Raw genomic sequence first — 17,770 nt, 5'->3', positions numbered from 1 at the left:
GTTTCTTTAACTTTTTTATCAGATTCTTCTAATTTCTTTTTTAAGTCATCTACTTCCATTTCTACGGCTGTTTCTTGTTCTTCCACCTTGTCTACTCTTTTTCCTATATCTGTCATGATCATTTTTTCTTCAGTACTTTTTATTCTTCTTTTTATTTCACTGAATTCTTGTGATTGCCATTCTTTTACTGATTCCATATATTCTTTAAAAAAATATATATCCATGTACTTGCCCTTCCCTTCATCATCCTTTTCTCTGTGTTCTTCCTCCTCTTCTTCTGCGTCCACTCCAGGATCTGTGTCCTTTACCTCTGTCTCTTCTGGTTTTCTTGTTAGGTTGTTTGTTTTATTTTGTTGGGTATTTTTGGTCGTCTTATTTTTTATTAGAAGTGTCTTGGTGTTGGTCTTCTTCCTCTGGGTTGGTCATCTGTTGTTTCTTTGATTTCTTATTTTTTATTCTCTTCCTTCTTGTTCTCGTTATTTTCTATGTTTTCCTCTTGCCGTTGTGTTGTAGTTGCCTGTTTCAGCTGTGGAGATCTACTCCTCAGCTGGTCCCCCCTCCTGTCAGTGTTATTTTTGTCTTGCATGCGCAAGTATTCACGCATGCGCGGTTGCGCACTTTTGTTTGGCTCCGTGAGCCATTTTTCTAGTCCCGAGTTCGGGGCTTCGAATTACCTCAGGGAGTGGGCTTCTCTCTCCACGGCAGGCCTCCTCGTACAGGTAAGGCCTTCACCTTAAGGCCTTCACCTTTTTATTCCGACATCTTTCCTTCTTTTCTTCCCGTTGTTTTTGGTTTTTCTTTCTTCGCTGCCATTTTCTCCACACTTTTACTTTCACTTTGTTGTGGTTTTTATGTTTGTGCCTTTGTTTTTTCTCTATCTTTTTTAAAAACTTTTCTTGAGGGGCTGGAGTTCTCCGACCGGCCACTACTCCATCACGTGACTCTTCTGTTTTACTCTCTCTGCTTTCAAAACCACATGGCCCTCTTAGGACAGCAAGTTCCACTCCAGACAGCCTGCGGCTCTGATGAGTTCTTTCATCTGTTGCCTTTTTGTAATTAACAATCCATTAGTGAATTCTCATGGGCACTCTCCAAAGCTTTTGCATCTGGCCTGTCCAGCATGAGCTGAGCTCTAGTATTTTAAATAAGATCTGTTTTAGTATTTGTCTGTGATCTACACTAAAAAAACCTGTCCCAATTTATCTCCCAAAAACATATCTGTATACAATACAAACACAACATAATCTGACACACTGTCCTGGAACCTCCTTGTCAATGCAATCATGAAGAAGGCTCATCAGCAACTAGACTTTGTGAGGTGTCCGAGGAGATTCAATATGTCACCAAAGACTCTCATAAACCTCTACAGGTGGCTGGCTGGTTGCATCACTGTCTGATACGGAGATGCCAACACTCAGGACGAGAAAAACTCCAAAGGGTTGTTAACTAGGCCTGCGACATCACGGGCACCAGACCTCACTCCATCTACGAGATGTGGTGTCTTAAGAAAGCAGCCTCTATCTTCAAGGGCCCACTACCGAGGCCATGCCCCCTTCATTCTGCTACCATCAGGAAAAAGGTACAGGAGCCTAAAGACGAGCACTCAGCGGCGCGAGGACAATTTCTTCCCAGCTGCCATCAGATTCTTGAACGATCAATGAACCAAAGACACGACCTTACTTTCAACCTTTCGTGCACTATTTTTGTTTATTGTTGTAAGGTGGATTATACAAATGTTTGCACTGTGATGGCTGTTGCAAAATAATGAATTTCGTGATTTGTTCACGACAATAAATTCTGTTAAATAAATAATCACTGTTACGTGAATATGAGAGCCTCGGAGGGTCAGTGCGAGCAGTTCCTTTGGTCATTCATCATTCTCGCTGCCCGTGGGAAGAATCTGTTCCTCAGCCTGGAGGTGCTGGCTCTGATCCTCTTGTATCTCTTCCTTGACAGGAGCAGCTGAAATTTGCTGTGTGTGAGGTGGTAGAGGTCCTCAATGATTTGCACTCCCTTTTCAGATGATCCCAGATGATCACATTGATGGGGGACAGGGAGACTCCAGTGATCCTCTTATGGTCCTATGGACTAATCTCCGATCTATTTCTCTGCAGCATCCATAGCAGACTGTGATGCAGCCAGCCAGGACGCTTTTGTTTGAGCTCCTGTAGAAGGTTGACTTCATGGTAGCCTTGCCCGCCTCAGTCTTCTCAGGAAGTGCAGTCGCTGTTGTGCCTTCCTGACAAGTGAGATGTTGAGTGTTCGTGATAGGTCACTGGGTCAGTGAACTCCAAGGAACTTGGTGCTCTTCCCTCTCTCCACTAGAGAGTTTTTTTTTTTGTTTTTTTTTTCTAGGCGCAGAAATTTTATTGAATGACATATCATTTTGTTCCTTGCACTTCGTTTTATGAAAGGGTACAATTACCAATGACTTTTTGTGCACCATTTTGAAGAAATATTTGGAAAAGATGCTTTTGAATAACAATAATCAAGAGTTTTGCCTGCAGCTTTCAAAATGGGTAACATTGGACTAGAACTTCTTGTGCTCAGTTTAAGGTGATGTTCCCTTGTGCATAGATGAAATATTCAGTTCAAAGCACACTAATTTACATCAAAATGTTTAGGAGTGTCTTATCTGTGAGGACTATTGTCTTTAGCGCAGACTGAATTTTAAAGGAAAGGAATAACTTTAATGTCGCCTAGAATCATCTACCCTGGGAACGACTGAGAATTTACTTTATACATGCCCTTCTTGATTATATAAACCTCTACAAGGTCACCCCTCTGCCTACTATGCTTCAGGAATAAAGATCTACCCTATCTAACTTCTCCTTATGATCAAGCCCTCTGTCAACATCCTGATGGATCTTCTCTGCATCCCTTCCATCTTATTTATTTATTTTTTTAAATTTTTTATTTTTCACACCATAAATCACATTAGCCATGATACACACTTTTTCTTTTTCACACATATACAGTGACTTTTTCTCCCCCCCCCCCCTCCTCCCAAGCCACCCCCCCACCACCCCCCCTCCCATCCATTTTAGGTATACAATCTAGGTTACATTAAACCAGTCAGACAATGTTGTCATTCAACAAAAATACACCAGAAATTCTACTGAGTCCATTCTTTTCTTTCCTTCTCCTTCCATCAACTTAGGTAATGATTGTCCCCAGTAGGTTTTCGCTATTGTATTTAATGTAAGGCTCCCATATTTGTTCGAATATTTCAATATTATTTCTTAAACTATATGTAATTTTTTCTAATGGAATACATTTATTCATTTCTATATACCATTGTTGTATTTTCAGATTATCTTCCAATTTCCAGGTTGACATAATACATTTTTTTGCTACGGCTAGAGCTATCTTAACAAATCTTTTTTGTGCATCCTCCAAATCAATTCCAAATTCTTTGTTTTTTATGTTACTTAGGAGAAAGATCTCTGGATTCTTTGGTATATTGTTTTCTGTTATTTTATTTAATATCTGATTGAGATCTTCCCAAAATTTTTCTACTTTCTCACATGTCCAGATTGCATGAATTGTTGTTCCCATTTCTTTTTTACATCGAAAACATCTATCAGATACTGTTGGGTCCCATTTATTTAACTTTTGAGGTGTAATGTATAGTTTGTGTAACCAGTTATATTGTATCATACGTAGCCTCGTATTTATTGAATTTCTCATCGTTCCAGAACATAATTTCTCCCATGTTTCCTTTTTTATCTTTATATTTAAATCTTGTTCCCATTTTTGTTTAGTTTTACCATTTGTTTCCTCATTCTCCTTTTCTTGCAGTTTAATATACATATTTGTTATAAATCTTTTGATTATCATTGTATCTGTAATCACATATTCAAGGTTACTTCCCTCTGGCAAATTCAAACTGCTTCCTAATTTATCCTTCAAATAGGATCTCAATTGGTAATATGCCAGCGCTGTATCTCCAGTTATATTGTACTTATCTCTCATTTGTTCAAAGGATAAGAATCTACTTCCTGAAAAACAATTTTCTATTCTTTTAATCCCTTTTTTTCCCCCCATTCTCTAAAGGAAAGGTTATCTATTGTAAAAGGGAGTAACTTGTTTTGCGTCAATATTAGTTTTGGTAACTGATAATTTGTTTTATTTCTTTCTACATGAATCTTCTTCCAAATATTGAGGAGATGATGTAATACTGGAGAAGTTATATGTTGTACCAATTTTTCATCCCATTTATATAATATGTGTTCAGGTATCTTTTCCCCTATTTTATCTAATTCTAATCTCATCCAGTCTGGTTTTTCCCTTGTTTGATAAAAATCTGATAGGTATCTTAATTGTGCGGCTCTATAATAATTTTTGAAGTTTGACAGTTGTAAGCCTCCTTGTTTATACCATTCTGTTAATTTATCTAGTGCTATCCTCGGTTTCCCCCCTCTCCATAAAAATTTCCTTATTATTTTCTTTAACTCTTTGAAGAACTTTTCTGTCAGTTGTATTGGCAATGCCTGAAATAAGTATAATATCCTTGGAAAAATGTTCATTTTAATACAGTTTATCCTTCCTATTAGTGTTAGTGGTAAATCTTTCCAATGCTCTAAATCGTCCTGTAATTTTTTCATTAGTGGATAATAATTGAGTTTATTGGCCGAGATTTTTGTTTATTTGTACACCTAGGTATCTTATTGCCTGCATTTGCCATCTAAATGGAGATTCCTTCTTAAGTTTTGAGAAATCCGCATTATTCATAGGCATTGCTTCACTTTTATTTACGTTTATCTTGTAACCCGACACTTCTCCATATTCCTTCAATTTCTTATATAATTCTTTTATTGATAGTTCTGGTTCTGTTAAGTACACTATAACATCATCCGCAAATAGACTGATTTTATATTCCTTGTCTTTTATTTTTATTCCTTTTATATTATTATCTATTCTTATCAATTCTGCTAGTGGTTCTATAGCTAACGCAAACAATAAAGGTGATAGTGGGCATCCCTGCCGCGTTGACCTGCTTAAGTTAAATTGCTTTGATACATGTCCATTTACTGTCACTTTCGCTAACGGTCCCTTATATAATGCTTTAATCCAATTAATATACTTCTCCGGTAAACTGAATTTTTGCAATACTTTGAACAAATAATTCCATTCTACTCTGTCAAAGGCCTTCTCTGCGTCTAAAGCAACTGCTACTGCAGGTGCTTTATTTCCTTCTACTGCATGAATTAAGTTAATAAATTTACAAATATTGTCTGTTGTGCGTCTTTTTTTGATAAATCCAGTTTGGTCTAAATTTACCATTTTCGGTACCTGCTCTGCTAATCTGTTTGCTAATAGTTTAGCTATTATCTTATAATCTGTGTTTAGTAAAGATATTGGTCTCTATGACGCTGGTGAGAGTGGATCTTTCCCTTGTTTTAGTATTACTGTAATTATTGCTGTTTTACATGAATCTGGTAAGTTTTGTGTTTCATCAATCTGGTTGATTACATCCAGGAGGGGCAGAATTAATAAGTCTTTAAATGTTTTGTAGAATTCTATTGGAAATCCATCCTCTCCTGGTGTCTTATTATTTGGTAATTTTTTTATTATCTCTTGTATTTCTACTGTTCCAAATGGTTCTGTTAATTTATTTTGTTCCTCTATTTGTAGTTTTGGTAGTTCAATTTTCACTACAGAGTTGTTGATGTGTAGTGGAGGGTGGTCGTAGCATCTGGTTTGTCTTGTCCACGTTGAGACTCGGGTTCTTACTCTTGTACCATATCACTGTAGCTCAACTCATTGTTGTTGGTGATGAGGCCAACTACTGTGGTGCTATCTGCAAACTTGACGATGCTGTTGGAGCTGAAGTTGAAGAAGCAGTCGTGGGTCCGTAGCATGAACGGTAGCAGGCTGAGCACACGTTCTGTGGATAATAAAGGCAGTCCCTGCCAATGTTTGCTCAGACCAGAGCAGTTGCAATTCAAGAGAGCTGGGCCAACTAAAACCCCTTAGCATGCACAAACCCTCCACCGCCCCACATACTTCTCAAAGGCCTGTCATCCTGTTCCACATTACAAACTGATGAACCTTCCTGCAGCCTACGCTGCTCTTTCAGTACCTGCTGAGCTGCCTCCAGCGCTGGAAGAAGTCTTCAGACGCCATCTCTGTCGGCTGGAAGAATTTGTTGACAGTTATGGGCAATTTTAGGGTGATATTTTGCAAGGTTCCGCCATATCTACAAACAAAGGAAACGGAGTTCAGTGATCACAATTGCAGGTATTCTTTTCAATAAAAGACACGCGACTTGTTGGAAATGGGATTCATAACTGGATGAAGTATCCTCACTCATCTCCTGGATCTAGTTCCAAGGTATGTAGAGGAGGTCTTTTAAAGTTTCTGAAGAGGAAGAAAAAGTGAGATGCATGCTGAATAATAATAATAATCCGCGAGGGGAACGAGAAGAGGAAAATAACAAGGAAGTGAGTAGTTAACACAGAAGAAATCCAGGCAAGCACTCCATTCATCTAGGCATAGAAGGTGCTGCCCTTCTATGCTAATGGGGAAAATCGGGATACGGAGGCTGAAGAATACACAAGTGGCAGGTGACCCAGGCGAGGAACCCACTCAGGCTGTGGGTGACTGCAGTCAAGGGACTCGCATCAAGCTGCAGACTGCTAGAGACTTGGTTGAAGGGGTATCAGGTATCAGATCCGAGACGCGAGGGCGCTGAAGGGCTCCTGATCACGTCGCAGGTTCGGATATGGAACTCTGGTGGTTTGGACTGAAGGGCATGTGGCTGCTGAAGCGCTGGTGGTGAACTCAAGTGACTCTGTTGGGTCTCTCTTTTGCTCCTCCTTCTCTGACCATACGGGGCACGGGCAATTTCTGCTGATGGCAAATCTTTGCCTGCCTTACGGTAGACTAAAGGAGATTTCGTGTAATATCACATTTTCTGATTCATTACATGAAAATAAAAGAATCTTAATACAGAAAGTGCTTGATGGCTTGCATGGACTGAGTGGATTTAATTTCTTAATTTAGAGATAGAGCAAGGTAACAGGCCCTTTTAACCCATGAGATCTTACTGCCCAATTACATGCATGAGACCAATGAACCTACTAACCCTGCACGCCTTTCAAATGTGGGAGGAAACCCATTTGGACATGGGGAGACCATACGAACTTCTTACAGACCGTGGTGGATCATTAAGGACTTCTTTTTATGACCAAGTCTTCTAAACTCTCACAAGAATGAGAAGAGCAGGGTTGGCTGGCTATAAAGTTGATGCACGCATACTCTAGGATGGCAGAGCTGTAATACCAAGCAAGTGGTTTAGATCAGTCTTTACTAAGGAGGAGGATGGGAGGTAAACGTCACTAGAAGGAGAGGTAACAGAGTTAATGGGGAGTTGAAGATTGATAGGGAGAGAGCTTGAAAGGCTGGATGTCGTAACAACAAAATGTCACCCAGCCATCGAGGGACGGTTAGAGATGTGTGACTAGAATTTGCAGATAGCTTTCCATCATATTCCAAACCTCCCGGATACAGGGAAAATGTCAGGAGGACTGGAAAATGATAAATCAAGTTCTCAAAGAGAAAGTGTGCAAGATTTTTTTTTAAATTAAAGTATTGGGTGTCAGAGACAAGCCAACATTTATTGGCCACTCCCAATTTCCTTGAGAAGGCAATGGTGAGGCACATTCTTGAACTGCTGCAGTCTTTCTGCAGCTGGTTAAGGAGCTCTGAGATTTAGACCTAGTGACAATGGAGGGCCAGCAATAAGACAGTGTGGGACACAGGAGGGGAACCTGCAAGTGGTGGTGCCCCAAGAGATGCCAGGCCACCACTGGTCAGTTTAATCCTGCAGGGCAAACTTTTAGAAGGGAAAGGGTTTTGGAGAATTTGAGCTGATATATTAAATTTTAAATTTACAGAAAAACCCCTGTGGGGATTGGTAGATGACAGTTAAGTGTATTTTCAGGATGCTTGAGACTTGCTCCTATATTGCCTAATTAATACACCTGCATTAAGAATAAAGTTTAAAAGACAAAAATACTAGACTGTACTTACACTGAACAAACTTCACTTGCATGAATATATAAACCTTAAAGCATTTTACTTGATTTTTCAGTCACATTCTTTGAAAACATTTAACCGTCGCTACATCTGCAGGTTCCTCCCCCTCCACAGAGCCGCCTGACAGACAAACAATAACATTATAGATGATTAGCTCCCCCCTCCCTCCCCCAAAGTTTACAGATAAAGCCTCTGATTGGGGGTGACTCTTACTAAGCAGGAACAAGGAAATATTTTAAGTGAATCACCCCAATGGCGAGTAGCATCAACCAGCTCTTTATCCCGAGCGATACCATCGCTGTTTCATACAATTTTATTCAAACAGCTGCTTCGATCAAAGCCTGACCAAGGCACTCTGCTGGCTGAATATTTGCTCCCATCGTCACCAAAAGTTTATGTGTTATTTCAGAGAACATATACAATTTTAAACTTACATATTTTTACGTATTTTATTTTGTTTTAATATTATTTATTTAGTTTCATCGATTTACTCCCACCCCCATTTACTTGATTTCCAAATACCTGGGGTTTAACTGTTATTTATAGCACAATAGAAGCCGATTCTGGACATTGCTGCCCGATTATTCCTAATGAACCTACCAAGCCAAAGGCAGCGATTTGGCATAGGCAAATAGAGGTTGGCTAACCTGACTGAATTTTTTGACGTGATAATGGAAAGTTGAAGGGGATGTCATCCACTTTGACTTCCAGAAGCTCTCAAACTTTTGATAATGCCTCACATAGGAGGCTGGCTAGTAAAATTGAGGCCCTTGGAATTTAGGTCACGTGGATAGAACATCAGGCTCCACTTCACTGCTCTCCTCCCCAACACCTTGCCAATCTAATCCCAAATCTTCAAAAGGGACTCGGATCGAAGATTGTTAGAGGATTATGTGGAAAAAGGGTTTAGGACAGATGGGATTGATCTCCAAGGAATGGCAGAGATTCAACGTGCTGAATGACCTTCTGTGGTGACAATTTTATAATTCCAAGGAGGAATGGGCTGCAGTTACAAGATATAGTTAACAGCCAATCTAGTGAATAGCAATGGGAATTTAGTTAGCTTTTTATAATCTTTTTTATTTGGTGCGATTAGCATATGTTCAATATCTCATTTGTTTGTTGACCAACTGAACAGAGAACTCATCTAGTGTGAGGGAGCAGAGGGTTTGACTGATTGGAATTATTTTTTTTTGTTGAGGTAACAGAAGGGATGCCATACACTAGGCAGCAGAGAGTGAAATGAATGGCAAGGAGAGCAAACAAAGGCAGGCACAATTAATGCTGTAACAGTGCCAGGAACTGGGGTTCTAATCCAATGCTGTCTGTATGGAGTTTGTATGTTCTCCCCGTGTCTGTGTGGGTTTTCCCGAGGGTCTCCAATTTCCTCCCATCATTCAAAACGTACTGGGGTTGTGGATAAATTGGGTGGCACTGGCTCAAGGGCCGAAAGGGCCTGTTACCGTCTAAATTTAAACTTTAAGAGAGGAAATGGCAGGGTTAGTGTTGCAGTTAGCACGACACTATCGTAAGACCAGTTATCGACCAGGGTTCAAATCCTGTGCTGTCTGCAAGGAGTTTGTACACTCTCCCTGTGTCTCTGTGGGTTTCCCCCGGGGGCTCCGGTGACCTCCCACTCTTCAAAACGTACCGGGGGGGGGGGGGGTGGGGGGGTTGTGGGTTAATCGGGTGGCAGAGACTTGTGGGCCGAAATAGCCTGTTACCGTGCTGAATGTCTAAATTTAAAAAGAAATAAACCAAAGAGAAATAAGGGTGGAAAAAAAAGAGAAAGGGAGCTTTCATGAAGCCATGAGAGTTGATGATTTTGAGAACCCATTACCTGAACTGAATGTTGAGCAGTGGCGCTTCAGTGAAATCAGATAGGCATTCGATGTTGATTACTTGCTGAACCTGCGCTCCACCTTCCACAACCGGCTCCACGGGCTTCGCCTGAAGATTCAGCTGTGACAAGTGTCAAGGAATATGAGGCACTCACTTTCTGTATCATTTTCTAAATTCTTTTCTCAGGAAATCTCACTGGATACAGTTCAATGGCATTGGACAATGAAGATTTTGGCTCCTGAACACTTTGGTGTATTTTGTGGATTTTGGGCAGCTGATCATGAAAATCACCTTAAAATTATCCTATCGTGTACAGTTTTCTTTAAATATATGACCTATTTTTGTTATTTCCTATTTTAAATCTACTTTATGGCCGGCATCACTGGACCTCACTCATCTCCTAAATCTCTCACTTGTTGGCTCCTCATGTCACACCCTGGAAACCGCTTCAGCTAATGGGCGAAAACAAGCGAGGGAGTGGTGTCATTACTACGCCACCAGGTGATCATCCCAACGGCGGAGCAGGCCAAAGAGGAGACATCTCCCAACGACTGCAAAGGTGGATGAGGATGCCCCAACAATGGGTGGGGAGGCTTGCGAGCACGTCTCAAGAACTGCCGTGGACCCACAACACTCGGGGCTCGTCTACCCAGAGTGTGAAGCCTGGGTTCGGCAGTCTGTGTGGAAGAAACCATCACTGGTTCAACAGGCAGAAAGGTGATTCTCAGCAATGCGTCATGGAGCGCTAAGAGGGCACAGTGAGACACAGACAGAATACTGCTGGCCATCCGCTGCATCCTGACCCGTCTCCGGCCGTCTCGACTATGTCTTTCCACTGGGTCCAGATAGGCTGGGGCAAGTGAAGCTGACAACCTGCGCAACTCTCCCTCACTTTAATCTGTAACAATATTAATACTTGAGGAGAATTTATAAGATTTAGAGTAGGTCACATACATACATACACACATTTTAAAACAGATCTTATTTGAAAGACTGAAGAAATATTGAAGATCATCTATGGAGTATGTAAGCACCTTTCACAAGTAGGTGTTAATTGAACTGACATCATAAAATGTTTGGAACTAGAGCTGGGATGACTACAAGTATCTTTCTGCAGAGTGCACAGGAAGGTCAATTTTGGGTTGTTTACCTAAGATAGCAATTTGAGCAAAGGGAAGAATTCCTGTTGTTTGCTGGAGAAGGTAGAGGGTTTTGCAAGTCACATGCTTTTCACTGGAGTGGCAGTTGGAAAAGAGAGTTGCGTTAACAGCTCAGTCAGTCAGTCAGTCAGTGTGTGGGACACTGACAAGTAACTGAAAAGTGCAATCCAGGGAAAACTGTTTGAAACTGATGAAAGCAAGTTCCAGAGCAGTAGATGGCTGGAAGTGCTATCTGTCTGATGGTTCTCTTGAAATAGAGGAAGGAATAGAACTCTGTGGTAGCTTGAAGGAAGAGGTTACCATCTAGAAGACCCTGATGGGGCAAGTTTCATCAATGAGACCCTGAGGTGACTAGTGGTGGCACCTCAGTTGTGGAAATCCTGGAGCAACAAATATCTCTCCCTGCAAACCCTTCAAGAACTTTCCTGAGCAGTAAACATTTACCTTTCAAGCATCAAACCTGGTGAACTTTATACATGTTAAATTCTGTGCACAGTTTGGTGATTGCTTGCAAGCAGAGAACTTGGAAGAAAGAGAAGTGAGATTGAACTGTGAACCAAAGAACTTTTCTTGAATTTACACACACAATACATACACACATATGCTTAGAATTAGAAGGGGGTAATTTGGATTAGTATATAGTTAAGTATAAGTATAGAGTTAGGTTTGATTCTATTTTCATGTTTGAAGTTGATTAAAAATAACTTTTGTTTTGAAAGCCACTCGTCTTGGTGAATGTCTATTGCTGCTGGGTTTTGGGGTCCTTTGGGCTCATAACAAACCCAAGTCAAGCACAAATCATGACTTCAAACCCAACACTTTGAAGCCATGGTCATCTTCGACGATGAAGGACGACAACAGCATTTTAATCACAGTTGCTTTGGTCAGCCCAAGCACGCCTGGGCACGCACTCAGTGCATATTCGAAGATCTGCTTGTGAGGCTGGAGAAAATAAGAGATGGTTGAGAATTTTCTTGGCAACTACAGAGCACCAGGCTACATGCAGCTGATTGAAAAGGTGACAAACTGAGCAGACAAAACCATGAAGCGCAACATGTCGTTGAAAATTCATTTTCTGCATTCGCACTTGGACGTCTTCCCCGCTGATCTTGGTGCCGTCAATGACGAACGTGGTGAAAGGTTTCACTGGGACATTGCGACCATGGATAAAAAGGTATCAGGGCAACTGGAATCCGTCAACGCCGGACGACTTAATCAGTAGCAAAACATTTTAAGTCATTTGAACAAATGCAACGTGCCAGCATCACGATGCGATTAAACATGCTGAATTCAATAAAAGTTAATTTAATGTTTATCCAACTTCCTACGTGATACAGCAAATCTGACATTACCCCTGTGTTCATCTTGAAGTTGTCTATCATAATCCCCAATTGCTTTTCAGGAAGAAAAGCTTTTAATTTTTTTTTTTGCCCAGTGTGATCTGGCAATATTTAGCCAAATGCCTGTTCTTTGTCGTAGACTGATGATGCAAAACTCTGGCAAACTATAGAAAGTGTCTTTGATTCCACCTCCACCCAACAATTGGCTTTAAACACGTACAAAGATGCACAAATCCGGAATGCCTTTTTTCATCTCCCCCCCAATCACCCATCAAAGTTGGTTAGTTTACATCCAGCCCAGATCATCAGCCAATCAGAAAAGGGATTGAATTTGGGTGCAATAACCAAACTCCGTAGGTTACACCGCATCCATAGGAAGCAAAGGGTAACCAACATTTCGGGCCTGTGCCCGTCATTGGGTATGGTTTAACTGATTAAAGGAGTGAATTTGGGAGGCTTCAATTAGAAGATACTAGTTCCCATGTGCCAGCATTTGGCCCTATCCAAGTATTGGCCACAAATTCTTTTATAAGACGGAATTGTACCCATTTCTAAAGCACCCCCCCCCCCCCACCCCTTCACAGTTTGCTCTGTGCACTCACCACCCTCAAGGTTGCTACTCAGGTCCTTTTATCCGCCCACTTTAATCCGATGTCTCCCCTCCCCCAAAAGTATGAACCAACTACCTTGGAGAAAAAAAGTGACCAATAATTCACCTTCTCCTTATCTATACAATCACCCATCAAAGCTTACACCTCCAGTACGAAGCACAAGTCCTAGTTCAACTATCCACCCATTGCAGATATCTATGTGAGATGTGGCCTCAAGAACATCATGATAAACCACATCACCCTGGTCATAACCTCTTCTTGCTGCTCCCTTCCAGCACCAACACCTCTAAATTCAAGAACAGTTTCTTTCCACAGGCATCAGACTCTTGAACCTCTCCTTGATTTCCCCATCATAAACTGCTCCAATGACACAAAAGGGCTGATGGCACAATTGCATCACTTTTTGCACGAGGATTACTGTGAATATTTCTTATCTCAATTTGAATTCAATTACGGCTGTTTATATTACAATTTATCTTCACAATTTGCAATTCAAGTGTATTGTCGTCTAATTGCGCAAGTACAACTTGACAAAACAGCGTTCCCCGGTCCTCGGTGCAGAACACACAGATGCACAATCAGACACACATCCAGACAGACAACACATATGCAGGACAAGCATTCATATATTATTCATTCAGGTGCCTTGCTGCTCAGCGAAGGGCGATTATGTCTCGATCACTGTCCTTCCATCATGATCTCTGACTCACCGTTCTCCTTCGGTGAAGACTCCATCTTTGAGCCGAGACCACAGTTGATGTTGAATTCATGATTATACAAGGGAAAAAAAATACTGAAGTGGTTTCCCGTCGCCTTCTTCAGTTGCAGTGCCCACACTGGGTGGGTAACCCTGGCAGATTCATCTGCCCAGTGTTTTTAGTTTCACAACCATAAATTCCAATTTGTAGAATCTGCTTGGAAAAACCATCCACCAGCTGCAATCCATGGCTTCATGTGACCCTGATTGGGAGGCTAAACAGGACCTACACCTTGCCCAAGGGTGACCCGCAGGCTATCGGACGGAAGGAGCGCCTTACACCTCCTTCTGCTGAGCAATTGCGCAGCACCGACACTGATGTTCATATAGACAAATAAATATAGTTTTTAAAAGTTTGCAGCAAGTAAGAATATTGAACAATGTGTGGCATAGATAGCATAGCGGTTAGTAAGTACAAAGGTTAATTGGGCAGGACGGGCTCCTGGGCCGAGAGGGCCTGTTACCTGCATGTCCAAATTTTAAAATATTTTTTTAAAATTAAAAATGCAAATGACAATAAAATCATCTTATTATCTCATCTTATAACTCGATCCTAACCCTAACCTTTCCGACTTAATGACATCTTCACTTGTCACCCAAACTTTAAGATTCCCTGACAGTAGTTAAACCCAGTGGAGGAATTTCTGCCAGTCTTCAATTCATGCATCCATGAGGTAACGTCCACAACTCACAATTCTCAAGTTGAACCGAAGTACACTCCCAGTCACCTCCCTTGCTCACTGAGTAAAATTTAAAGGATATCATTCTGCAGCTCGCCTGGACAGCTAACATTCAGTGTGAAGTTGAGGAACTGGACAGACGTCTTGTTTCCGAAAAACAGGTACATTCGGCCTGGATGTAGAGACACAGGAAAGTAATCAGCACACTTAACAACTGCATGGCCAGGGTCCTTAGCTCAGGCAGCTAAAATGGCTGGCTTAGAAATAAAGACTGTCACACAGAAATCTAACCTTGAAAAGGGAAACTATCCATGCAGAGCCACAAGTTCTCTCAAATGCCTTTATGAAAATGACCTTAGGATGCGCGAGGAAGATGTACCCTGCGATGGAGATTGGGCAAGTACCTCATTTCCTCAACGGTATAATATTCCTCATGTCACATGAGGGAACCACTGGTGTGGCTATCAGCGAACAACTCAGTGGGTCAGTAGCATCCATGGGTGGCAATGGTCAGTCAATATTGCAGTAAAAACACACAGTAAATGCTGGAGGAACTTGGCTGGTCTCGCAGCGTCCATAGGAGGTACAGGTATATCACTGACGTTTCGGGTCTGAGCCCTTCTTCAAGGTGTAAGCAAAAAGCAAGCACACAGGCTTCTGAATAAAGATAGGGAGAGAAAGGAGGACAAATGGGAGGGGAAGGAATCCAGACCAACCAACAAAAAGGTGTTAACTGGAGATAAGAGGAAAGGGTGGCATGGTTAGTGTAGCGGTTAGCGCACTGCCTTAACAGCGTCAGCGACTGGGACCTGGGATTGAATCCCATGCTGTCTGAAAGGAGTTTGTACGTCCTCCCCATGTCTGCGTGGGTTTTCCCAGGGGCTCTGATTTCCTTCCACTGTTCAAAACGTGTAGGCTAATTGGATGTAAATTGGTGGCACGGACTCATTACCAGGCTGTATGTCTAAATTTAAAAATGTAAAAGGTGAGAATTGATTATGGCTCTGTTAAAGGTGATAGAGGGAAAAGGCTATGGAGAGAGTGAACCAGAGGAAAGAGACAGGGGGATGAAGATGGGGTTGAGGGTTTTTTTTAATGGAAACCAAAGAAATCAGTGTTAATGCCATCCGGTTGGAGGGTGCTCAGACAGAAGATGAGGTGTTGTTTCTCCAACTTGCGGATGGTCTCAGTCTGGCTGTGCATGAGACCATGGGCAAACATGTCAGCAAGGGAACGGGACGGGGAATTGAAATGAGCGGCCACCGGGAGATCCACACTATTGCGACGGACAGAGCAGAGATGCTGAATGAAGCGATCACAGAGTCTATGCCCAGTATTGAGACCAAAGTAACATTTCATATGTGAAGAGGGAGATGCTTGGGAATGGCTGAAGGTGAGAGGATATTGGACATGAAGCTGCGAGAGATGGAGAGGCAGGAAAAAGGAGAGACCACTGTGGGGGCAGGAGGAGGTAGGAAGTTTGAAAGAAAGAAAGAAAGAGATAAAGCTGTAAACAGAGGTGGGGGTTGCATTAAAGTAAAAGAAAATAGATGTTCACATCATGAGGTTTTTAAGGGGAAACGTAATGTGTTGTTCTGCATGTTTGTCCTTACCTGGACAATATGCTATCTGCTCTCAAAAAGTAATGCTGTTAAACAGACCCCAGCCCTAATCTGATGGCCAAACACAGCTTCCTGTGGCCAACCACCTCCACAGAGACATGTCAGTCCTGGGGCTGTTTTGAGAGCATTTAGCAGTTTGACAATTCAGCCTCTCGCGCTAATGGCTGCCAGAGGTGCGGTGGTTTCAGGAAACAGGAAAAAATACCAAAGAGCGAAAAAGGTAAAAACAACAAGAAGTTTGAAACCATGCTTTCAAAAATGCCAGTAACAGATGGGGAAGGTGTGACTACGAAAGTGTGGCTACGAAAGGGAACCTCTGAAAGATCAATCAAAGGCCATCAAAGCTGAAGCAAAGGAGTGAGCCACTCACCCAGGTTTTGACGGTATTCTGATTTTATTCCAATTTGGAGAAGCTGGTTTTCAAACAGGACCCCATTGTTCTTGCAGACAAATCTACAGTGGAAGAGGGAGGGACAGCAAGAAAGAAGTCAGTCATGTTGGCAAGTACTGTTCTAAGTCACAACTAGGGAATGCACTGGTGGAAATAGCAGCCACTCATCCTAGAGTTCTGTTTGCATTGATACCGACACCGCCAGAGAAATTGATGCGCATGTTTGTTCACCCACAAAGTTTACTCCCACTGGCAGGGTTGAACCTGACACCAGCTGTGCCCAGTTTGCACAACTCAAAAGTGCTCTCTTCCGATGCATCCCAAGCTGGGAAAGACAGAATCGTGAGAACATAAGAAATAGGAGCAGGAGTTGGCCGTCTGACCCATCGAGCCCGCTCCATCATTCAATGAGATCACGGCAGATCTGATGATAGAATCATCTCCACCTACCTGCCTTTATCCTCCATCCCTCAATTCCCCGACTACATAAAAATCTATCTAACCTTGTCTTAAATATAGTTACCGAGATCACCTCCACTGCTTCAATGAGGAGCAAATTCCACATCCTCTGGGAAAACCCAGTTCCTCCTCATCTCCATCCTAAATCAACTACCCTGAATCTTGAGGCTGTGTCCCCTAGTTCTGGTCTCCCCCACCATGGGAACAACTATCTTAACTGTGCCTTTCATAATTTTGTGTGTTTCTATAAGATCCCCTCTCACATTCTTCTAAATTCCAGAAACTACCAGTCCCAGACGACTCAACCTCTCCTCAAAGGCTAATCCAATTATGGTGGATAACTTACAAACGTCCAAGAGAGCAAAATATGGAGGTTTCCAGAGTAAAATCTTAAATGACAGGCCATTCTGATCAAATATCAGATTTTCCTTCAAATTTATAAAACAAGGAATAGCCCATTTGCATGTCACACCTATATAGACAGTAAACATTCAAAGGCAGCTTCCAGACATTCATCTTGCAGTTTTGTTATGCCACAGTGACACACTGTCACAATTGAGTCCCTTATTTCAAAACCTCACGCATGGCACCCAACCCACTTGCTCGGAGTGTAAACATCCCTGTTTACACTCCACCGACTGACAGGTCAAGAGAACAGCCTTGCTAATATTTAACCTTTTTTCTCCATAGTTAAATAAAGCCCAGGTTTCAGGCAGACAAGGTACAGAAATCTGCAGTCATTCAGCCTTGGCCAATGTTTACGGTTCCACTTGATAGCAACTGACCACTACAGCATTTATTTAATTTGGTCTCAAATACTGTAGTTAACTACAAATACTTCGTATTACTGTATTAAATGTTCTTT

The 17,770-nt window shown here is 41.8% G+C and overlaps 2 protein-coding genes across 5 annotated transcripts in view; one reads left to right on the top strand and one right to left on the bottom strand.

The window, feature by feature from the left end:
* The window catches only part of fuz (fuzzy planar cell polarity protein), an 85,820-nt gene extending 75,611 nt beyond the window's left edge, over positions 1-10,209 (top strand). The window contains exon 11 of the mRNA XM_069908544.1: positions 10,072-10,209. Coding sequence (XP_069764645.1) covers positions 10,072-10,127 — 56 coding nt within the window. The 3' untranslated portion in view covers positions 10,128-10,209. The remainder of the gene's footprint in view (positions 1-10,071) is intronic.
* The window catches only part of ap2a1 (adaptor related protein complex 2 subunit alpha 1), a 110,291-nt gene that overhangs the window by 13,639 nt on the left and 78,882 nt on the right, over positions 1-17,770 (bottom strand). For all 4 annotated transcript variants that reach the window (XM_069908534.1, XM_069908535.1, XM_069908536.1 and 1 more), the window contains 4 exons: positions 16,426-16,508; positions 14,516-14,605; positions 9,884-10,007; positions 6,086-6,202 (listed from right to left, as the gene is read on the bottom strand). In XM_069908534.1, the coding sequence (XP_069764635.1) occupies positions 6,086-6,202; positions 9,884-10,007; positions 14,516-14,605; positions 16,426-16,508 (414 nt within the window). The remainder of the gene's footprint in view (positions 1-6,085; positions 6,203-9,883; positions 10,008-14,515; positions 14,606-16,425; positions 16,509-17,770) is intronic.

The sequence above is a fragment of the Narcine bancroftii genome, chromosome 13 (assembly GCF_036971445.1).
Source record: "Narcine bancroftii isolate sNarBan1 chromosome 13, sNarBan1.hap1, whole genome shotgun sequence".
Classification (NCBI taxonomy): Eukaryota; Metazoa; Chordata; class Chondrichthyes; order Torpediniformes; family Narcinidae; genus Narcine; species Narcine bancroftii.
This window is presented reverse-complemented; position numbering and strand designations above follow the sequence as displayed.